General features: G+C 48.2%; 1 protein-coding gene and 1 non-coding gene across 2 annotated transcripts; one reads left to right on the top strand and one right to left on the bottom strand.

Annotated features, from left to right (window-relative positions):
* The first annotated feature begins 3122 nt into the window (after nucleotides 1-3122).
* On the top strand, nucleotides 3123-3194 carry trnaq-uug (transfer RNA glutamine (anticodon UUG)). The gene has a single exon. It is a non-coding gene; the product is annotated as a tRNA-Gln (tRNA).
* Nucleotides 3195-8759: 5565 nt separating this feature from the next.
* On the bottom strand, nucleotides 8760-23870 carry plpp2b (phospholipid phosphatase 2b). Its single transcript, XM_062452513.1, has 6 exons — nucleotides 23196-23870; nucleotides 13882-14033; nucleotides 13338-13600; nucleotides 13056-13113; nucleotides 11516-11692; nucleotides 8760-10653 (listed from the first exon to the last, which is right to left on the bottom strand). Exons 1-6 carry the CDS (start codon nucleotides 23254-23256, stop codon nucleotides 10504-10506), a joined length of 861 nt encoding a protein of 286 aa, XP_062308497.1. The 5' UTR covers nucleotides 23257-23870; the 3' UTR covers nucleotides 8760-10503.

Raw genomic sequence — 23870 nt, 5'->3', positions numbered from 1 at the left:
TCTCTTTCTAATGAAGGATGTTTCTCGGTAGAGCCAAAGCGGAAGATTGTTCTAAAAATAAACAATTTTCAAAGTCCTCTTAAGCAATCTAAAAATGTATGCTGTTCAAATAGCCTGATGATATTTGTAATGTGTAAATACCATTGTTGTAGTATGTAACGTGTTCCTAATTGCAGGCCTGTTTGATATTTCTATCTTTCACACATGTAAGAAAATACATTTTATGTAACATTTTCGATATAAAGTGGGGGTGCAATGGAATTGTTCATGATTGAATGAAATCTCCACGTGGGGTTCAGCCTAGCCTCAATCTACTCTGTGGGAAGGAACCAATGAGCATTCGGCATACCCACGTGGGGTGCACTGACCGCTTCTTGATTGGACGAGAGTGGTACGCATGAGCTCCAAACGTCAATCAAAGTACACCAAAACAGCTCAGAGGACAAGTTAACCCTTTAGGGGTGAGCGAGGTGATTGAGAATGCAATATGGTTGTGGTAGCTTTCTTATAATATATACAGTATATATAGATAGATTCTTTCAATAACAATGATATTCAAATGTGAAAACACTATGTGGTTGGTCTGCCTATACATTTCTGGCTGTGAAAAAGAAAATTCTGTGCATACACTTAAATGCAGAAAAGTATTCCATTGAAGGGAGGAATTCTGGAAACATTTATTGGTATTCTGGTGGCACGACCCCTTTAGCAGGCCTCATAATTAGAGCGACAGATATTGAAAAAGCAATTTTCTTACAGTGGAAATCACAACCTGCCAGAGGTGGAGTTGGAAAATACAGAGGAGAGAGAGAGTGAGAAAAAAGGAGAGAGTAAGGGAGGAAGGACAGCAGGGGGGTGCTAAGAAAGAAGAACCAGTGGGAGAGTTGGAGATTGAACGAGGGAGGGAGAGCACTAGGGCAGTAAAAAAAAAAAAGAAATGTGTGTGTGTGTTACGGTGTGTGCCTGCATGTGTGAGTGAGTGGGAGAGAGAGAGATAGAGTGAGAATTGGAGAGAAAGCGAGAACGCAAGAGACAGAGTGAGCAAGAAGGGGAGTGAGTAAGCGAGAGAGAGAGAGAGAGAGAGAGAGAGAGAGAGAGAGAGAGAGAGAGAGAAAGAGAGAGAAAGAGAGAGATTTTATTGCAATTTTTTCCCATGAATTTTAATGCACATTGCTGGTCTCTCCCTCCCGGGGTCTGGGATCACATTTATTAGAAAAAGAAAAAAAAGAAAAATTCACGAGGAATGCGGTGTAGGGCTGCTGTTCGTGCTGCTACTCTGAGATGGTTCATGTTGGGAGGGAGGGGGGAGGGAGGGCAGGATGTATGAAGGTGTTGTGTTGTGCTGGGGGAAGCATAATAATAGATGATAGAATGTGATAAGTGAAGGACACACATTATTGGTATTGGCAGTTGGGTGGTGAAGGGTGGGGTGGGGGGGGGGGGCAGGGGGTGGGGGGGGGGGGCAGGGGGTGGGGGGCAGGGGCTGGGAGGAGGTGGGGGGCGGGGGAGAGTAGTGACAGGGCTCTGATTAAAGCCCACAGGTCCATTTCTGTGGCTCCTAATGCAACCATTCTCTCTCTCAACAGTTCACACTCACGAGACAGCATGTGGCCACCACAAGGATAGGAAAGGGATGATTGTTGTGTCTGGAGAGCTGCATGGTTTCGTGAAACTGTCCTGTTGTCAAAGACACCAATGTACAATGTACATACATCACCATTAAGCCCACTGGGGTGCAAGGAATTCAATTCAATTAACACAAATGAACTTTTAGAACATCCCCCCCCCCCCACACACACACACATGCATACTGTACACACACACACACACACACAAAGGGGAGAGCATTAACCGACCAACCAAATGCTTTTCATCGAAGTTTCAGCCATTTGTGAATGAAGAGCAGGAAGGGATGCAGCTAGAGGGGGGGCTCTCACAAACCACACCTCTCCCCCCGGGCCCCCAGCCCCCCCCCCCCCCCCCCCCCCCCCCGAAGGACAGCATAGGGATGACTCCTGCCCAGCGTGGGGCAGAGTGACAGAAAGACAGAGGCCCCCCCTGCAGCCCCCCTACCCCCTACCCCCACCCCCCCTGCAGCCCGGCAGACAAGCCTGGTGTCAGCACAGAGACAGCACAGTGATTTATTGGTCTGTCCTCCCTTGGGAACCCCCCCCCCCCCTCCCTCATACACACACCCACCCCCCCATTCCACCATCCCCCACTACACCCCTCCTTCTCCTCCTTCTACACCCCCACCCGCCCCCAAGCCCGTGGGGGAAAAGACAGAGGTAATGACCCACATCAGCAGCGGCACACACAGAAACAGCGCCAAATTGTCTAACACTCACACACACTTGCACACTCATAAACTGGGCAGAATTCACTGACACACACACAGGCACACTCTAAAACACAACAGTCGCTCACATACAGACATATGTTCAGAGACCCAACACACATACACGTTTGTAAACAAACACGCGCACACACACAGACACAAGCACTATACACGCTTCGGCACATCATGCCCACAGGCATGTGTATTTGGAAACTCAGGAATTTCACTGTTCTGACATTACATTGTGTATCCTGCATAAGAGTCTCTAACAGTGTCCATACATTCATTCCTATACAGGATCACGAAGCATCGTATTTTTCTGTACTTCATGCACTAAAATAAAACATTTTGATCGATGTTTCTATGTTTGCATAGGATTATATCAATTCGCTGAAATTTAAGGGATGTGCTTGTCCTGCCAAATTACGCAATCCTTCAAAATAAAACAGGTAAACAGACCAATATATGATTTACTTACTCTAAAAACAGGTAGAGGTAACACACAATCACAATCTTTGCACACGGCTGAATGCCGGAAGGACGGGGTTTATTTTGGATGAACTCTACGTTGATGCTGGAAGTGAGCTCCTATTGCCATCCCCTGGCCATGCGTCGGATTACAGTCAACGTAATTGTCAAAATGAGAAAAGTTTCAGTTTATAAAAAAAAGGGGAATGCATTTACATAAAAAAGTATGTATCTTTACATTATATCATATTATTATTACACTTTATATTCCCAGCATATTAATAAATACTCAATTTCTGACCCATCTGCGCAAGAAGGTTCTATGGTGTAATGGTTAGCACTCTGGACTTTGAATCCAGCGATCCGAGTTCAAATCTCGGTAGAACCTGTCTTTTGACAGTTCGAGTTTACGTCAACGGCTCAAGAATTAAACGTTGAATTAAGCTAACGTTTCATAAGAAACGGTTCAATCCCATACCTGAAAAAAATATCTGTATTCCAATACCTAAACTATAATTCTATTTAGAGCTATGCCAGAAAAAAATATTTTGTATGTCTCAATATACAAGTCCAACCACATCCAGTAGCATTTTGCAGTAGGTTATGGGAGTCAGTGTGATTTTCTAGCTGTTCTGACTCTGACAATAATTTTTGCAGCTGACCAACAGTGCAATAGCGCATGGATAAGGACTTGCATTCACCATACTGCATGCAAAAGTATGGACTTTATGAAGCCAGCTGCAGAAGCTAGTAAAAGTAATACCTAAACGTGGCTCTGGACGCAACACAGGTTGTCTGAGTACTACAATGTGCATGCATTTCTAAGAAATTACCACAAGGAGTCAGTGCAGTTCACTCAGAAAACTCACTGTCAATGGAATAGTGCAGTTACCCCAAAGAGTGTGTGTGTGTGTATCGTGTGTGTGTGTGTTTAATCTAGTGTGTTTAATAAGCTATAACCATGATGATTTACTGAACGACACCAATCCCTTCCAAGTATAGCTATCACCACAAGGAGGTTTGGTGTAAGAAAAGATTGGCTTGAATTTTATATTATTTTACCGATTAATCTAAAACTTGTACAAACTTCCGGTCACCCTTAAATAAATACTGTCAATTTTGTTTTACTGTGGTTTTCGTCCTTTTCTGTGTCTTCTCTCTCATCCAGTCTCCTGGCCTCTTCTCTCACCCCACCTTCCGGCCTCTCCTCTCAGCCTCTCTTCTCCTCTCCCCTGGCCTCCAGACTCCTCTCCTCTGGCCTCTCCAGCCTCCTCTCACCCCGCCTTCCAGCCTGTCCTCTCAGCCTCTCTTCTCCTCTCCCCTGGCCTTCAGCCTCCTCTCCTCTCAGCCTCTCTTCTCCTCTCCCCTGGCCTCCAGACTCCTCTCCTCTGGCCTCTCCAGCCTCCTCTCACCCCGCCTTCCGGCCTGTCCTCTCAGCCTCTCTTCTCCTCTCCCCTGGCCTCCAGACTCCTCTCCTCTGGCCTCTCCAGCCTCCTCTCCCCTGGCCTCCAGCCTCTCTTCTCCTTGGGGGGCGGTGGGGGGGGAGCTGGGGAGCTGAACTGCTCTCCACAACTCAGGCCAAAATCACACTCACATTTTCCTATTTCCATCTCTGTTTCTCCCTTTCCAGATTTCTGCACAGGAAAGGAAGAAGGGACCTTGTATTTTCCAGAGGAACTCAATTGGCAATGCAGTCTCCCACTTGTCCATGTCATCCCTCACCCCCCCCACACACACACACACACACGTACACACTCACGTAGGCTACACAAACACGCGTACAAAAGTTACGGGGAATTTCTGGGGTTGCCCACACACATGCACAGGCAAATTAAATGTTTTAAGCTCTCATTTCATTTAAATTAGAAGTAAAGTTAATCTTTTTCCACTTGATATCCCAAGTTGTATACGGTTAGCACACTTTCTACACTTATTCTCTAGGCTGCATTTGACTGTGATTTTGTACAGGGGAGGTCTTACTGTGGTTGTGTACAGGAGAGATTCCTGACAAATTCTTGGCGGAGTGATATACTGCCCTCTGGAAATTCATGACTGTGAGTTCAGCTATGTGATTTAGTAACCGGCTAAACCAAAACAGTATGGTTTCAGGCAAATTGTTAAAATGTCATTTAGGAAAGCATTGATATTTATAGAACATTATCACAGTGTGACATGCTGAGTTAGCGAATATGAACAATATCTTTCAATAACAGCTTGTGTGATTTCATCCAAGCATGTTACAAAATCTCATCTCTGCCTCAAAATAAAACACATAACTCAGACTGATCCAAACACGGCCATTTAAAGATAACATAAACACAGCAAACATCTCCACAGGGAATAAATCCTCACAGAACTGTACCGGGTGTACAGATGCTCTATCATGGATGTGAGGCATGGTCCCAGCATTGTGGGTATAGTTCATCAACTCACGCGGTATTTCTGTATTTTTGTACTCGCTGTGATATATTGTTTTTATTATTGTTGCTTGCTTTTTCCACAGGTACACTTGCACTTATAGCGGTTCATGTTGTTTAATTGTAACTTGTTTAACTACATGCTCTTATGGTTCTTCCCTTTGGCACTTACTTTGGTTGTTCACAATGTGTGCTTCATGTTTTGGCTACTCGCAATGTTTTGTGGCTATCTTGTTGTTATGATCAGTGACCTATGCATTTTGTAAAGCTCTCTCTTGGAAGTCGCTTTGGATAAAAGTGTCTGCTAAATGAATAAATGTAAATGTAAATGTAATTTCATTTGATATGTAATGTTACATAAACACAGAGTTCCACTCCGACGATCATTAATACAGTAGCGGCGTGGGAGAGCGTGTGTTGGTGGTTGAGGAGTGACATCATCTTATCTGGGGACAGGGCGCTGTGCTGTCGACCCTATCACACACATGGCCCTCCTGGGTTCGGGGGCGCTGAGCGCTTGTTTACGTTCCCGAAACGGGCCAGAGGCGCCCGTTCTCTGTGACCCCCGTAAGTCATCCGAGGCTTTATGGATGTTTGGGTGAGGGCAGAGCGTGCCCTGCTGTGAAATAACAGCAGATGTAGCGCTGGTGGAGGTGATGGTAACAGTGGGGGGTGTGTAAACATATAAATATATAAATCCGTCGTCGGGGTCGCTGGTGGCGGAGATGGCCAGGAGCCAGGCGCTAGTGCTCTCCACAGGCTGAAAGAAGTGCAGCATTGTCCAGTCAGGCCTCTGCCTCTCTCTCCAGCCCCAGGCTCCAGTTCTAGCCCCAGTCCCAGCCCCAGCTATACTTGTGTGGCTGGTATTCCACACAAGATGGGGCTGGTATGATCGGTTTCACTGGTTCCTGCTGCAACATATACAGGACGGGAGTATGGTTACCATGGAGATCTGGACACGATCCCCACAAAGGTTATTTTAGATGGATGACACTCCCTCACAATAAACAGGCTTGTGCTTTGCTAAGTGTCTCCTTTGGTGAACACCTCCCTTTATGTTTTACTGTCTAACCTCACAGAACATGAACTGGTCAAGGATGGACAAATTAGGCATTGGCCAAAAATGTTACCAGATTTAAGAAGGCTTGCTGTGGTTTTGTAGTGGATGAGGTTTGCAAAACCTTGCTCTCCTTTTAGAACTACTTGAAATGTGTCAATTTGTTACCGCTGGACCAGAAAAGGGTTTACTAGGATTAAACGGTACACACCTTTAGACAATTAGCCCAGCCCATGAAAATACCTCTGTTGAAGTCCTATGAAAGTACAAGGTAAACAGTTTACCAGGCCACTTAACGAAAGCACAGGATAGAGCTTGAGGACAAAGCCTGTTGGACACTTCTGGGAACTGATGATGCTTTTCTCAACGTTTGCGTCTGTATTTCCGCACCAGTGCGGTGCGTTTGAGTGTGTGACGTCCATTTTTTCAGTATGGAGGCATGACTTATCAGGGCATAGATGTATGGTAGCCTATCGGTATGTGGCACCAAATATTGGAGAATGCACACCCTTCACAGACGAGTGGCAGTAGCAAACTCCGCTTGTTGTGTTGAAGTGTGAAGCACTGGATTCTTTTTTCAGCAACCCCATAAAGACGTAAACAGGGCTCGAGCCCAGTGGCAGCCGCAACCTAACAACTTATAGGAATGCAGCAATCTGACTTTCGCTACTGTTTGTCCAAGCATTCCTGCTGGAGACCACATCGTCAGGCTGCGAGCGTGAGCTTCCGCGGACAGCGCTGCAGGTCTGAACAAACGGAGCATGCTCAGATCTGTTCTCAAGCGGTGGTTTGGGAAAGAGATCGTTTCAGCGCCCACATTTCACCAGGCCCAGAGTCATTCACCAAACTCTCTAAGCAGCAGACCATTCAGGGATTGATGTTGAGGCTTTGCCATCAGTCTTGTAAGAAAACAATAAAATCTTGAGTGGTTTTCGAAGGCTACTCCTACAGTAGGCCTATACACTAGATATAGTGTGTGCATAGGGGGGGTCAGATGGCTGAGCGGTTAGGGAATCGGGCTATTAATCAGAAGGTTGCAGGTTCGATTCTGGCTGTGCAAAATGACGTTGTGTCCTTGGGCAATTAACTTCACCCTACTTGCCTCGGGGGAATGTCTCTGTACTTACTGTAAGTCGCTCTGGATAAGAGTGTCTGCTAAATGACTAAATGTAAATGTGCGTGTGTGTGTATGTAAACACAGTGTATATTTCAAATCTGTTAAATTCTTGGAGACAAGCCTGTTACCACAGTAACCATCTTTCTCATTAACATGACTAGTGATGGTGCATTCACCGAGGCTATAGCACAATGTAGCCTACTGTTTGTGGTCCGATACCAGAATTTTCACAACTAGGACAAAAACAAATCACATTCACAGAACTTCCAAACGACCAATAACGGTTCGGTTGTGGCTTTCAATACAGCTGCCAATGCGTCTAAATAAATAACCCTCGGGGACGGGGTCTAATGTTTATTTTGATATAAATACAGTATGAGTGTTTCTTGAGAGCTCCAATTATATGATGGCTCTCAGCGAGGGAACAGCGAGTCTTTTCCAACCTTTCTCCGTCCCTCCCACTTGGTTTTAATTAGTCTCGTTGAGCGCCAGGGATCATCCTGGGGGGTTGTAAAGCAGGACAGAGAGGGGTAGGGAATCACCCTGTTCCCAAGATGGCTCTATGTTACAAGCCTCTAAATCACAAATCTGGCTCCGTCAACTATATTCCTAACATGCAACTGTTGAGTGGTTGCAACCCCAACATCATAAGTCAGAGATATTTTAAATGAGGCTGATATACAGTCTTAAAAACTGGCATTTTAACTGGCAGTCCTCTGATGACAGGGGTTTGTACACAGGATGGACAGCACACAATGGAAAGACAAGTGCCAACTGCCAAATAGATCGAGAAGTTAAACAAGAGTCATTTACGGATAGGATGTCCTCCAGAACGTACACAGGAAGAGGAACCTGGACCCAGTTAGTAAAGAATTAAGTTGTGTCCCAATAGCCATCCTACCACATTACTGAGTAAAGTTTTAGTATGTCCAAATACATAGTGTGTCTAAGACAGTGAGCCAAAATGTCTCCACTGAAGTGATTTAACTGAAAACAGTTTCAGTACGAATCATGTCAATTCACCACTGATCCGACAAACACACCCTAAATATGGGCCACTGAAAGTTACCCACATTCCTCTGATCGGATTTTAATACCCAGGTTGTAAAACGTTCACGCTCAGGCGGAGATGTCTTTACACAGTGGTGAGGAAAACAGCCCTGCCAGCTGAACTGGAACATGTCACAAGCCATGACTGGAGGGGCATCTTGTATCACTTATTGTGAAAGAGATTCCCTTCAAAAGTTACTCGACACTGCACACTCCCCCCCCCCCCCCCCCCCCCCATACCCCCCCGGCCTACAGTACTTAACTCTGAGAAGTTACGTTCTCCATAAGAAACACACGTCCCGTCATAAAAGATACTTTTATATTGTCTTTATTTGAAATTCTGTCACGTACATTAGCTCAGGAAAGATCACCGAAGAGTTTACAGATCTCATTAAAACCAGAAACATAAGGTGAGAAAGTTCGCTCTGCTGTACACGCTCAGCCTCACGTCACAGTGTCCGACTGAAATGCTTTTCCTGACCAAGCCGGAGGGAACTCAGACATCATAACAGTTCCGCACCTGTGTTTTTGCTCTCTGCCAAATGTGGACTAATAGGATATTTGGTACGGGTGGGTTGTTTGGTAAAACTGAGGTGAGACTTACACAACACCGAAGTTGCTCCAGCTGGTTCCAATTCTCTGGAATTCAAAGCAGAAATAAAAGTGCTTTAACGTGTGTCTTGAGGGACTGTGTGGTGGTGGGGGGGGGGGGGTCAGGGGGCTCTTTAGGCCCCTGTCGCTCCGTGGTTCTGGGGCACAGCTTCAGTCAGTACCAGCCAAGCCCCAGGGCCCATCCTGGGTCTGGAGCCAGGCAGCTGGGCCTCCCGTCCTAGTGCCACGCGGGGCCTGGTGAGCCGAAAGGGGCGTACAGGACAGGAGCCCGATTCACAAATGAGCTCCTTAAGTCTGGACAGGAACGGAGAAGGGAAATGGAAGCTTTGAAGTGGAGATTGAACAGTATTACGACGCGAGCCGCGAAAAGGCTCGCGACGGAGAGCTTAATCATTCCAACCTCCTTTCAAAATCTCATTCCAATTCATCTGGTCTGTGTTTGAACATGAATAGGATCTATTTGTGGCGTCGTGAAGGCACCGGTTTGAGAAAAAACTGATTTAATATGGGCTCTGGTGTACACACATGGAAAACAGCGCGTTACTTCTGAGATAATAAAACATACATGTGTATAAAAGTTTTCCTTCAACATGAAACATGATTTTGTCAGGTACAGTCAGGCTCATAGTGGCTGGCAGTCAGGATTGTGAAGGCACAACACATGAACAGCGCCCGCGTATTAGACACATTCAAACTGAATACACAAGAAACAAGACAAATAAATTACCATTTCAAAACCATTTTCAAAATGGCTTTTCAACAAATTACGACCTTCATCTATGTTCAAAGGAGAAACTAAATATGTGGGTTTCTGACTGGGGAAAATATAGAGACGTTTTTTTTAATCGCTAAAAACAATGCAGTGATTGTGATCTAGTGGTATACCATTCTTAAACATCCAACCAAACTCACACAATCCACATCACCAACCCACTACAGTTCATTTCACTCAGCTAAAATATTCACACCAATCTCAAACTCACTAAGGTGCACTAAAATGAGACTAATGTAGACATTCCCCCTTTGACTATGGTCTTAATGTCTGCGTATCTGCCCTTCCATTTGCCGCAATCTCTGAATGTTCCGAATATTTGGTTATTTTGAAATAAACATATATAAAATAAAATAAAAAAACACAGAAGTAAAAATAAAAAAAACGCAAAAGGAATAGACGTCGAAACGAGTCGACGTCAACAAGCGTGTCCCGGTAAAGGTGCCTCTGCCTCAAGGGTGGGGGGGAGGCAGTCTGCCTCAAGGGTGGGGGGGGAGGCAGTCTGCCTCAAGGGTGGGGGGGGGAGGCAGTCGTGTTTTCGAGTTAGGGCCGGTTGCACCCTGCATCCTGCCGGAGGCCGGGAGACTACAGGAAGCGCCCTCAGTCGGTCCAGTGGTTTGTGGGATATGTAGTGAGAGTGGTTGTGGGCTGTGGGGGGCTCCAGGGCCCTGCTCACACAGGCCCCGGGTAGCCGTAATGGTTGTTGTGTTCGGCGTCGACAATCTGCAGGCTGGCTTTGCGCTCCGACTCCTCGGTCTCGGCCGCCTGCGGGGCGGAGCAGCGCTGGGGACGCTGCTTGAAGAAGTCTGACACGAAGCGCACCTGCAGGGAGGGGAGGGGAGAGGAGGGAGACGGGAGCAAGAGATGGGGAGAGAGAGAGAGAGAGAGAGAGAGAGAGAGGGAGAGAGTGGGGGAGAGAGAGGGAGAGAGTGAGAAAGAGAGAGAGGAGGGGAGACACGAGAGAGAGGGAGAGAGAGGGAGAGGGGAGACGGGAGAGAGAGGGGGAGCGGAGGAACGAGAGAGAGGGGGTAGAGGAGAAAGAGAAGGAGAGGGTTAAAGTATAGAGAGTGGAGGGGGGGGGGAGGGAGAGGAGAGAGACGGAAGGAGGCGTGAGGGAGTAGTTGCGGTCTAAGGGCAGGTCATTCCCCCCAGGGAAGGCTCTCAGGGCCGGGGCTGGAAAGTGTGACTGCAGGACCTCGGCGCGGAGCTCCCTCACAGCTGCCAGACACACATCTGAGAGGAACACACAGAAAGCTGCGTCCTCCAGGCGGGCCGGACAAGCCCATAAAACACGGTGGGCCCTGGAGGGTCTCCAATTACACCCAGCCCTTTGAGAGACATTTACATTACATTTTACATTCAGTCATTTAGCAGACGCTCTTATCCAGAGCGACTTACAGTAAGTACAGGGACATTCCCCCGAGGCAAGTAGGGTGAAGTGCCTTGCCCAAGGACACAACGTCAGTTGGCACGGCCGGGAATTGAACCAGCGACCTTCTGATTACTAGCCTTATTCTCTAACCGCTCAGCCACCTGAGTCAGGTGCTGTAGAGACCCTTTCCCAGGCACGAGTCGAGCCCCGCGTCCATCTCCAGGCCTCCACCGCCAGGTGAAGCTGCATTGGGGCTCAAATCCACACAGGAAGCCCCGCCCCCCACGGTCCCAGGCCAGCCGGGAGACTCACGTTCAGGACGGCGACCAGGGCTCCCTGCAGGAGCCCCACCAGCACGTCGCTCCAGTGGTGCTTGTAATCCGACACGCGGGTGTAGCCCACATACACCGCGAACGCCACCAGGAAGAACTGGATGGTGGGCCGGAGGAGTCGGGCCCACTTAGCCGCCAACCTCGCCTGGACGTAGAGCTGCAGAGAAAAACAGGAAGAGAGAAAAAAGATAGAGAGACACAGAGAGAGATAGAGACAGAGAGAGAGAAAGATAAAGAGAGAGAGACACAGAGAGAGATAGACAGACACAGAGAAAGACAGGTAGAGAGATAGAGACACAGAGAGAGAGAGAGAGAGAGAGAGAGAGAGAGAGAGAGAGAGAGAGAGAGAGAGAGAGAAACACAGAGAGATAGAGACACAGAAAGAGAGAGAGAGAGACACAGAAGAGTGACAGACACAGAGAGAGACACAGAGAGAGATAGAGAGACAGAGAGAGAGAGAGAGAGAGAGAGAGACACATGTGGAGGACGTAGACAGACAGTCGACCTATAAGTATTGCTTTCAATAGATCATTTTCCATTACTGCTGGTAGATGCCATTAGTGGTTTTGGCCATGTGACCAAATAAGGTTACGTTGCTCCGAGATGGTGCAACGATAGTCTCTATTGTCTGGTCAGTTTACATACAAACAGTGGAGCATTAGGATTACAGTAAAATGGGTCAACCCAAACAAAACTTGTCAACTCCTCAACAAGAGTTTGATATCTAACATCTGTCTGCAAACACCAGCCCTGCAGTACACCAGCCCTGCAGTACACCAGCCCTGCAGTACACCAGCTCCGCAGTGTGATAACAGAAATTGAAGGTTCTGTTTCAAATCCAAGAGTGAGGCAGAGCGAGGGAGAATCGCGAAAACGCTTAAAAAGGTGTTGAATGTGAGTCTAATTTATGCTCAGTATGGACTGAAAACCCTATTCACAGAGGCACAGTTGCTACCAGAAAATATGAAACTGACGCGCACACACACACGCACGCACGCACACACACACACACACACACACACACACACACACACACACACACAGTTAGCTACTGGGGTCCTATTAGAGGGAGAGGGAGTAGAAACTGGCATCCCTGCAAGGTCTCTCTACCACACACGCTGTCTGTGCAGTGGCCACAAGGCTAACTCTGCCCGCAGAAAGAAGGGCAAAAGATGGAGTCCAGGGCCCTGATTCCGATCGCAAACACAACCGACTAACCGGTGACTAAGTGTTTTGATTGGCCGTGAAAAGCCAGGGCGTCCGTGGCAAAGCCCGTTCATAAACACACAGACTGACAAGGCCCAGGCCCTGAACTAGATAATCCCAGAGAACCCTGGGAAACATCAGCTCCGTCCAACACCAAGTCACTCCCCTGGTCTCCACGACGTCGCCCTTGCCCTTATATGTCCATGAGTCCGACCCTACCAAGCCTGTTTGTTTTTCCTCCCTTCCAGACAATTAGTTGGGATCAAAACACTGAAGGACTCGTGTCTTCTTCGTCCCGCCTCCTACAGACTCACCGCCAGGAACAGCATGCAGTACATCCCAAAGGACGAATGGCCCGAGTAGAAGGATAGCCTGTAAAACAAAATGGACACGATTGGAGGTTGAAACCTGCAACAAGCCTATGGCCAAAGGATTGGTTTTGTCAGCCTGTGTCCCACTGCAAAAACTCAACATCTAACTACAGTACGTGTGATCATCTTGTTTGACTTAAAAAATCGAGTTGGATATGTGTCTGGTATAAATGGCTCACCTAGTGACTTCATGTAAGTGAACACATTATGTTTGCAGCGCGGTACCTGGATTCTGTGACTGCGTGGGAGGGGCCAGTGCAGTTGATCCCCAGCACGTAGCCCTTGCACGCCTTGGGGGCGCAAACGGCCATGAAGTTGGGCCTCGGACGCCCGATGGTGAACTTGGCCAGGTCGGTCAGCGATTGGCTGACGGCGGCCCCGAACAGGAAGGTTCCGAGCACCTTGTAGAGCGCCGACACGTACTGGTTGAAGTCTGAGTTGGAGTAGATCCTCTTGCTGTACACCAGGTAGGCCTCCCCGCAGGAGATCTGAGGGAGAGACAAGGGGGGAGGGGGGAGAGGGAGGGGGTGAGAGAGGGAGACATGGGATTAAAACAGAGATAAAGGGAGGAGAGAGAAAGAGTGAGAGAGAGAGAGTGAGAGAGAGGGAGAACGTTTGTGTGAGATAGTGAGACAGAGAGAGAGAGTGAGAGAGACAGAGAGTGAGACAGAGAGAGAGACAGAGTGCACATTTATTTCCTCAGCGATCGGAGGACGAAGCGCAGACCGAGGCCGGGCGTCGGCGAGGGGCGGAGATTGACGGGGCTTACGATGACGACGGTGCAGGAGATGGTGACGGCGGCCAGGGTGCCGTGGGTGATGGTGTCGGGCTTGAGCGGGTACTGGATGGTCTCGTCGTCACAGTACACGCCGCGCTGGTACGGCCGGAACACCAGGTTCATGACCACGAAGGGCAGGGCCGCTAATTGGACGAAACAACAACCAATCAGAAGACAGAACATCACATCTAACTGTCTGGAGGCCAACGGGGGTTTAATGTGACGCGTGTAGTCGTAGAAACACAGTCCTGACATGACCTGAGAAACCTTTAACAAGACAGAGCTCACACAGATGTGATGCATATCTGAGACAAAAAAAAAATAAATGAGACGAGGCGTTTGCACGGCTGTGGATTTCTTAAAACACACGGGTGGGTGCCTCACGCACACCCAGCACCTTCTCCCAACTATACGTCTTTAACAAGAGTGATGTGGCTGAGAGCGCTAACACGTCTGGATGTATGTCTTCCCCAGGTTCATGTGCACATAGATATATATAAAGACTATATGTCTTACGGCGGAGTCTAGAACGTCCGCACATGGCGGCCATCTTGCTACAGTCAACTCGCTCACCCATAACATTGTCTTGATGCTACATGTACTTTTTTAAATTGCTCACAGACAGCGCTGCTCACAGACAGTCCTGCTCACAGACAGTGCTGCTCACAGACAATGCTGCTCACAGACAGTGCTGCTCACAGACAGTACTGCTCACAGACAGTGCTGCTCACAGACAGTGCTGCTCACAGACAGTACTGCTCACAGACAGTACCGCTCACAGACAGTACCGCTCACAGACAGTGCGACTAAAACAGCTCATTTGCACAACTGCTAAAGTGTGGGGTGGTTTGGTCAAGCCTCAAGCACTTCTGTGTAGAACCAGGAGTGGAACACAGTGGGCTGCAGGGTGTGTGTGTGTGTGTGTGTGTGTGTGCCTTGGGGTGGATGGAAATGCCGTGCCGCCGCATACTAAATGAAAGAAAAACAGTTGTGAAAAAATATTACATACACTTGTAAAAAATACTGTTTCAAAGTGTGTATTTCTATTAAAAGACTCCCTCCCATTATAAAAAATGTCTGTTAATGACATAATTCCAGGTTTGTTTCCAGACAGACAGACAGTAGTGCTGATCAAGCAATGACTCACAGAGAAATAATTGAAAAGTAATAATACATCATAGAAAATACGGAAAGAGCAAACTAACGACAAAGGTGGAGCAGATACATCTGTGGAAGGGTAGGACTGATACACTGACATCATTCACCACACCAATATAACCAGAAATAACAGTGCTATCGTGCCCTAGTCAAGTCATGTACAGTGGCAAGCTTCAGCCAGCTTTGTCTACATGGTACTTTGTAGCCTGGTGTACATGAGATGAAGAAAGATACTGTTGTTTTCCATCTCCATCTCTCTCTCTTTCACACACACACACACACACACACACACACACACACACACACCCACACACACACACACACACACACACACACTCCCCGTAAAGACACCTCAGGAACAAAGGCTACCATTGGCTGAGAAGACACCAAGGCCAGCACTAAATAGAAGCTTTGTGTCGAGGGGAACAACAGGATAAACAGGCACAGAGTGCTGTCTCTAAGCCCAGCCTGGCTGCTACTGTGAATAACACGAAACTCTGGAAAAACTGAGCGTGGAAACTGATACACCCAAGATAACAACTAGCTTTTACATTTAGTCATTTAGCAGACGCTCTTATCCAGAGCGACTTACAGTAAGTACAGGGACATTCCCCCCGAGGCAAGTACGGTGAAGTGCCTTGCCCAAGGACACACCGTCATTTGGCATGACCGGGAATCGAACTGGCAACCTTCAGATTACTAGCCCGACTCCCTCACCGCTCAGTCACCTGACTCCACCTGACTCCCTCCCCACTCCCCCACTTTTAGAGACTTCCAAGATTCGTAGAAAGACCTCTCGTGTAGTTGTGTTCGAGTTGGACAGGATTTAAAAGCCAATTTAAAACACAAGCACGCAACCAAACACACTGGGGAAATGAGAAACCATTAGGTGTCATTTTACAAGCCTGCGTCACTGAGTGACGACTTCACACCCAACAGGTCACCTGTGTCTTCCCTCCCCCACCAGCTCCCTCTTTCCTCTCCCTCCCTCACCTCCCTCCCTCCCTCCACCTCCCTCTCCTCTCCCTCCCTCCCCTCCCCTCCCCTCCCCTCCCCTCCCCTCCCCTCCCTCCCTCCCTCCCTCCCTCCCTCCCTCCCCTCCCCTCCCCTCACCACAATGTCTGCTAGCAGCAGCAGCTGTGCTCCACCTGGTCTGACTGAAAGCCTCCCTCCCCCTCATCGCACACAGAGAAAGGCAGGGAGACAGTGTTGACACAGGGGCTCGTCTGTCAGGGACACAGACTCAGCCACGGCATGACACCTGCAGCAGCCTCCCCCGGCCCCCTCCCCCCCTGTACCCTCGTCCTCCACCACCTCCTCTACCTGCTTCACCTACTCTACCGGCTCCACTATCTACTCTACCTCCTCCTCAACCTCCTCGTCCAGCACCAGAGGGTCAACTGTCCCTGCCTGCCTCTCCTTCCCTTCTCCTGTTGGAAGCAAACAGTGGGAGCAGAGCAGAATCACAGACCAGCCTGCTGCGGGGGGAGGCAGCTCTGGGTTTCTATCTTGTCGTGGCTCCAGCCCATCTCCACCACATCCAGGTCCAGGAGACACCATAACAACAACTGCTCCTTGGGGAGAGTCAAGGGTCACGATCATGCTACCAGGGGGTCGGAATGCTCACAGCATGTAAGGGATTAAATACGGTGATGAAAAAGTGACAGATTTCAGCCCTCTGGGTCATACTAGACCGTGTTTCCGGTTGGTTCCGTGCTTATAACAAACCTTGACACACACACAAACAGCAGCAGGCACTGTTGTACCGAAACCTGGTCTGGACGGTCTTTTTTGGAAATGTTTATTTCCCTAACACAACGTGGTGAAAGTTACTTGAAGCTGGTAGTTTATACTTAAGTCTGCATAGTAGAAACGGTGTATAAGCACTCTTTGTACGCCGCTTTGGAGTGTCTACTAAATGTGTTTTTTTTGTTTTGTTTTTTACTGTTAATCATACTTTTAACACCTTCTTTCAACGTGATCCCTGAATCAGCTTAATATAATGTGTCAAAATCTGTTATTATGATGACCTACTGTACCCAAGACGAACATAAGTTGCTCTTGTGCATTTCAAGTTCAAATCCGACAGTGTGCTGTGCTTGGGCACACAGCCGGCTGGTTGAGCCGAGCCCAGCCGGGACACCTGGCCTGAAATAACCCTCTCCTGGCTTGTAAATCTGTGTGCCTTTAAATGTCTGTATTCACAACACAGCATTTATTCAAGAGACACTTCTCCCCAACATGTCGGCCGTAAATCTCCATGTTTTTATTAAAATATTGGTTTTCAGAAGAAGCTGCCAAAACATCTGGATCGCTGTCTTGGGTTGAGCGACAACTTCTGAGAAGGCGTGTGTGAGAGAGAGAAAGACACAGAGAGAGAGACAGAGAGAGACAGAGAGAGAGACAGAGAGAGAGACAGAGAGAGACAGAGAGAGACAGAGAGAGAGACAGAGAGAGAGAGAGAGAGAGAGAGACAGAGAGAGAGACAGAGAGAGAGAGTGTGTGTGTGTGTGCGCGCAGCGTGTGCCATAACCATCCCTTCAACCAATCCCGACCCACCGTCTTGAAAACACGCACACAGACAGAGACAAACACAGGCCTTCACAGGCAGAAATAGACACCCAGACTGACATCCACCCAGCAACACCAGCGCCTGTGTCGGGAGAGAGAGAGCGGAAGGAAGCAAAAGGAGAACACGCGATAATACCCCATGACACATCCATGGAGCTTAGAGACCTTCCAGACCAGGCTTCTGTTGAGGTTCTGCCCCCCCCCCCCCCCCCCTGCCATGCATGTCTGTCTGGCCTCCGGGCTTGCCTGGCCCCTGGGCCTGCCTGGCCCGTGGTTCTTCTCAGAGAGATGGACGGGAGAAGGCTGTTAGGCTTCAGGAGCGTCTATCTCAAATCCCGGTGTCTGTCTAAGAAGGCCTGGTGGTGTGTTACCTCAGACCTAAGCTACCCATCACCTTCCCAGACACCACAGCACAGAATTCTGATGTTCAAGATCCTCCCTTTTCCAACTGAAGCTACCTGGTCTCTCCCAAACTCAGGATTACATGTTCAAGCGCTACGGATGTCCTTCCATCGCCGCTGCTGGGGTTTCAGGTCAGTGTTGAGCTCACCAACTTCAATTCAGTCATTCAACCCCCCCCCCCCCCCTCACTCTCTTTCATTCAATAGAGGATTGAATGAAAGAGTTCTCCTCCATTCCATCAATTGTGGAATCCTCCCACACATTCTCTCGGGGGTAAATATAGTGTCTGAACGGAGGCTTGCTTTATTTAGCTGGGAGATGTGCAATTACACGTGATGATGTGGACCACAGTCTCGCAGTCTCACTCCGGGCGCAGAGCCTCCCCTTGTCACTTCCTGTCCGGGCCTCCCTCCAGCCTCCCCTCGGGGTCGGGGCTGGGGTCGAAGTTCAGGGACACTTCCTTTTCTCACAGGACAGAATGTTCCTCTTCTCTCTGTTCTCAGGGCCATCCTGGCCTCACAATCTCTCCCTCTCGTCCTTTACGACTTATGTTTCCCATGTCTCATTTGATCTCTCCCTCTTGCACTCTCTCTCTCCCCCGTCTTTGTCGTTCACTCTCTCTCTCCTGTCTCCCTCTTTCATTCTCTCTCTCCCCTCTCCCTCTCTTTCCCCCCTCTCCTGTCTTCCTCTCCCTCATTCACTGTCTGCCGTCTCCCTCTCTCTCCTCTCCCCCTCTCTCTCTCAATCTCCCTCTTCAATCCCTCTCTCTCCGAACCCTCTCTCCTCTCCCCTTCTATCTCTCAATCTCCCTCTTCTCTCCCTCTCTCTCCTAACCCTCTCTCTCCTCTCCCTCTCTCCTAACCCTCTCTCCTCTCCTCTCCCTCTCTCTCTCTCACAATCTCCCTGTTCTCTCCCTCTCACAATCTCCCTGGTCTCTCCCTCTCTCTCTCTCCCTCTCTCTCTTTCTCTCTCCTCTCTCTCCAGGTAGGCATTGTGGTGGCAGATGCAGGGCCCTCCAGTAGGTATTCTCTCCTGCTCCTGTCTCTCCTCTCCCTGCCTGAGCTGACTAACGTGGAAGGTATGTGCTGAGCGGACAACCTCTGCCTTCCAGTCTGGCATTCCAATTCACACACAAGAAAACGCCCAAACGTCCACAGTCACACTAAAGCCAGCCGGCTTCGCCAGCCCTTCATCTTAATCACCCTGTTTCGCTCCCTTCATCATTTGCGCATTCCGAGCAGCAAGCAGAGCAGAGAAGTAGCTCAACCTGGAAGTCGCTCAACAACTACAACCGCTGATGCAACTGAGCAGCTGGTCAATAGGCAGTTCCCTGGGACTTGTAGTTTCTGACTGACTCGATATTATGACTAAAAACCCTGTGCCTCTGTGTCGATCCCGCAAGATTACGGCATTACAGCAGGGGGGGGTACATTGTAGTAGCATTGCTCAGATGAAGCCATGCATGGTCTTGATAAAGGGGCATGACTTGTGTTCCAAAGACATCAAGTGTCTTGGGACACTTGAGGCAGGGAGTCAGGTGGCTGAGCGGTTAGGGAGTCGGGCTAGTAATCTGAAGGTTACCGGTTCGATCCCTGGCTGTGCCAAATGACGTTGTGTCCTTGGGCAAGGCACTTCACCCTACTTGCCTCGGGGGGAATGTCCCTGTACTTACTGTAAGTCGCTCTGGATAAGAGCGTCTGCTAAAAATGACTAAATGTAAAGTGGATAGAGTAGCTCGTCCACAAGGAAAGTGAAGCTTCAGGTAAAAGTGTATTATGGAGCTAGCGGAACGACTCGACACCGGGTTACCCTGCACGGCTGCGATACAGCCTCTTGGCGGTGCTGCCGTGACGGTACGTGTTCATCTCGTCCTCCTCGTCTTTCCACAACAGAGCGGCTCTCCCCTGAGGATCCGTCCCCTGGATGTGTCTCCCGCCCTGGCCTTGAGAGCTCACCACGGTGGCTCTTCACAAAGCCACCGCCTGGGAACTTAGGCTCCATGCAGAACCACACGTGGCTCCGTCTAAAAGCCACCCCGACCGCCTCGCCGGGGGGAGGGGGGCGTGTGGGGACGTGGTCCAAAGCAAGCCGACGTACACAGCCACAATCTAAAACCGCACTAAAAGCCCTTAACTGATAAGTCACTTCCTGGAAATAGGGATATTCCATTTTACAATGATGTTGAAGTTGGATAAAGACAGATAAAGATAAAGAATAATAATAACATGATACAGTGAGGAGTCACATGACACGTATGTTAGTTCCAGTGCACCACAACAGCCCTCAGGGGGCAGAAACATCAGTGAGGTGGGTGAATCAGATACTCTCTAATAACTTCTCCAACGTGCATGTTATCACGGGGCAGACTAGTTATAGCTTAATAGGAAAATTTGTTTTATTTGACTGTGTGCGTGTATATGAAAATTCCACCTCGCTGTGTGGCAACCTCAGAAGATATTTGACTCATAAGTCATAAGGTTGATATTTCCTAATACATTTCCTCCAGCTGAAGCAGGGGGCCTGCTACCTCCACGGAGGAATCTAGAGGCAGGGAGCGAGTCGCTCCTGCCCTTCCTCTGAGCTCGGAGCCAACGCCCACGGTCTGTTTGTGCCGAGTGTAGGTTTACACAGACACAGGAAAGGGAGGAAGGGGAGGGGAGGGGAGGGGAGAAGAGGAGAGGGGGCAGGGAGAAAGGAGAGGAAAGAGATGCCTCCCCTCCTCCCAGGAGGCTGGGAGGAGGGGAGGAGGGAGGCAGAAGGGGAGGAAGGAGAGGAAGGAGAGGAGGGAGACAGGGAGCGGGGAGGGGAGGAAGGCGGGGAGGGGAACAGAACGAGGAAGTAGTGGGTGAGATTACAAAAAAGGCAAATCAGAATGAAAAACACAAAGAAATCGAATGAAGGGAGGCCTGGGAGGAATGGGGGCCCGGGGGGATCCCACAGGATGGATGAGGTTACAAGACTGAACACTGTCAAATTCAACTCACACCAACCCTCTTCATTACACATCCTCCTCATCCTCCTCCTTAGAGAACCCCTACCTGCCTGGGAGAATGTCTGCTGTGAGGAAGCCTGGCAACGTCCAGCATATCTACCTGTCATGGCGACTTCCTTCACTCCTTCCTAGCACACACACCAGTTGATAGTTTGACCGAAACTGGGCAAGGCAAGCTGTTAGCAACTACATTGCAACATTGCTGTGATAATATTGATAGCACACGAGATCACTCGTAACAAGTCAGTTGGCACAAGCATTTCAATTAGAAATTATCTCTGTTTCAGCCCTTCCGTTTATTAAAGAAAAGCTATTGTGATATCGAAACAGATGTCAGAGTACATTCACCGGTGGCACGTTCTACTGAGGTTGGCGGGCCACATCATGACTTTCTTTCTGAGAACAAAGGCTCGGGTTTGGTTGTCCCTTGTTCTGGGCGGGGCGGGGTGCAGCGGTGGTCTAAATTTGACCCAACGGCTTAATCCCAGACTTGTGACAATGAAACACAGAGGCTTACAGAAGAAAAGGGCCGGGAGAACCAGAGATCGCTAGCCCCCATGTTCTCACCACTAGAGAATCCCTCCCATCGGACCCTACCATCCAAGCAGGGGGTCAGATGGCTGAGCGGTTCGGGAGTCGGGCTATTAATCAGAAGGTTGTTGGTTCGATTCCCGGCCGTGCAAAATAACATTGTGTCCTTGGGCAAGGCACTTCACCCTACTTGCCTCGGGGAGAATGTCCCTGTACTGACTGCAAGTCGCTCTAGATAAGAGCGTCTGCTAAATGACAAAATGTAAATGTAAACATGGCAGGCCTGCTGTGGAGGAAATCCCAACAAACAATACAAGTTAATAATTAATAATAATTAAAATGGAGATGATATCAAATAGAAGCCCCCCTTAGATTTGACGTTTGTTCCCACTGAACAGCCTTGGAACGCGGTGCTGCCGATGATGTCATCTTCGCATCCCCACGGCAACACAACCGGCAACACAGAAACGTGCCGCCAAGGGCCACAGCGATATGCAAAACCTGTCTGCCAACTGCAGATGTGGTTAGAACCGGATGCCTCTGCCTACATCCACTGCACAGGGACAGTGGTAGGTTATGTCAGACAGGGATTACATGTAAATGAGGCTGGTTTATCATGTTCTGGAGGTTGTTTTGTTAGTTGGCGTATGGTTGAGTCTTGTCTGAGAAACACGGCCACTGAAGGAAACATTTATTTTAATACTGAAAGAGAATGAAATGTGAATCAAATTAAAACAATATTAAAAGTTGTTTTGTGTCTTTACAGTAGATGTTTTTACATTCTACCTGCATTTAGCCTGTGTGTTTTAGTCACCTCAGGTCAGTCTCAATCACTCCACAGGAGCCACATTGAAATAATTCCTAATTGAAGTAACATATGTAAGCAATATTCCAGAAAATGTATTGAATGTGGAAATGGGGCATGGTTCTGGGCAGACCACATATTGAGGCGTAAGGGAATAAAGTGCACGCACATGTATATCACATTTCCATAAACAAACGTACAGTTTCCGGAAACTCAGTCAAATCCTGCAAACTCAGTGTACCAGCAGTACAGCATCCGTGATGGGTGCGAGAATTAGATTTTCTTCTTTTCCCATGGTGCAACTCAAAACCCCATCATACCAGCTGAAATTCATTTGTATACTTAAAAATATACTTTTTAAAGTATATTATTTAAAGTAAAGTTTTACTTTTTTTTTTAAAGACTATCTCTACTTTATGTGAAACACCCTAAATAGGCCTACTGATTGTGGACAAAGCTTTACTCTTTTGTAGTCTGGAATATGAAAACACTAAGTGTAAAAGTGTAGGCAACAATCTGTAGGGGTTATTCCATAATTTTGTTTTTGCTTCTTTGTAAATTGCACCAGATTAAAGGAAAATTGAGACAATTACTTGAAAGGCAGATGATATGTAGGTGGTTAGTGTGTTTTCTGTGCCAATCATGTAGCAAATACATTTACTTAAATGCCTTCACTAAAAGGCAAAATAGTACATCGGCTATATTATCTATCTATATGTGAAATTTACTTCACTGTTCTTTTATATTTTCTTAAAGGGCACATATTTACGTTGGTGGTAGCCTGCCTACCTGAGTAGCTTGTTCTGTAGCCTACCTTAAACTGTTACTGTAAGGTACTGTACTCACCCACTACCACGCACAGCACGTCTACCAGGACGTATAGCTTATTTTTCCTGAAGTCCGTCATACCCTGTCCGTTGATAGACGATGTAGCTCAGTCGATAATGTTTTAAAACTTATGTATGTGAACGAGTGTTGACGCGAAGTCCATTGACGGTACAGAGTTGTAAAAGGACAACCTGTATGGCGAGTTCTTCTGTCTACAATTCCCCTACCTGTCCACGACAGACAAGATATGTGTTTACAGTCCAACGAAAATGTTGCTTAACACCAAATAAAAAGAGATTAAGCTGCAACAGTATTGTCTTGCAACGCTGTGCGCACATAGCAGACTTTGCGCTCAACGAAAGGACTGAGAAGAATCCTCGATTTCACAGTGCTTGAGGCAACAGAGAATCCAATATAAACCTTTCTCCACGCAACACGCACAGATCCCTCCTCTCCACTTCCTCACAACCCCAGCCTCGGCCTGACGTCGAAATGGTTCTGTTCCCGCTTGAGCCTATGGAAATCCACGAGAACGTCAACGTAATCCGGACAGTTCACTAACACTAGTTCAGTTGCGCGTCCTAATCAACACAAATTAACTTTTAACGTTTAAATTCACGCATCGTCACAAATGAAAAGTGCTTGACCCTTCATATAACTTCAGTTTGGTTGTTTAACGACACGCTCTCCTCT

Source organism: Osmerus eperlanus, chromosome 26 (genome assembly GCF_963692335.1).
Source record: "Osmerus eperlanus chromosome 26, fOsmEpe2.1, whole genome shotgun sequence".
Lineage (NCBI taxonomy): Eukaryota > Metazoa > Chordata > Actinopteri > Osmeriformes > Osmeridae > Osmerus > Osmerus eperlanus.
This window is presented reverse-complemented; position numbering and strand designations above follow the sequence as displayed.

Bases quoted from the DNA above. Each gene is read 5' to 3' on its own strand.
- plpp2b (XM_062452513.1), bottom strand. From the start codon at position 23,256: ATGACGGACTTCAGGAAAAATAAGCTATACGTCCTGGTAGACGTGCTG. The intron at 11,693-13,055 runs GTGAGTCTGTAG...TTTTCTCTGCAG, and splicing joins ACTGCATGCTGTTCCTGGCG to CTCTACGTCCAGGCGAGGTT. The intron at 10,654-11,515 runs GTGAGTCTCCCG...CCCTCCCTGCAG, and splicing joins CCCTGGTCGCCGTCCTGAAC to GTGCGCTTCGTGTCAGACTT.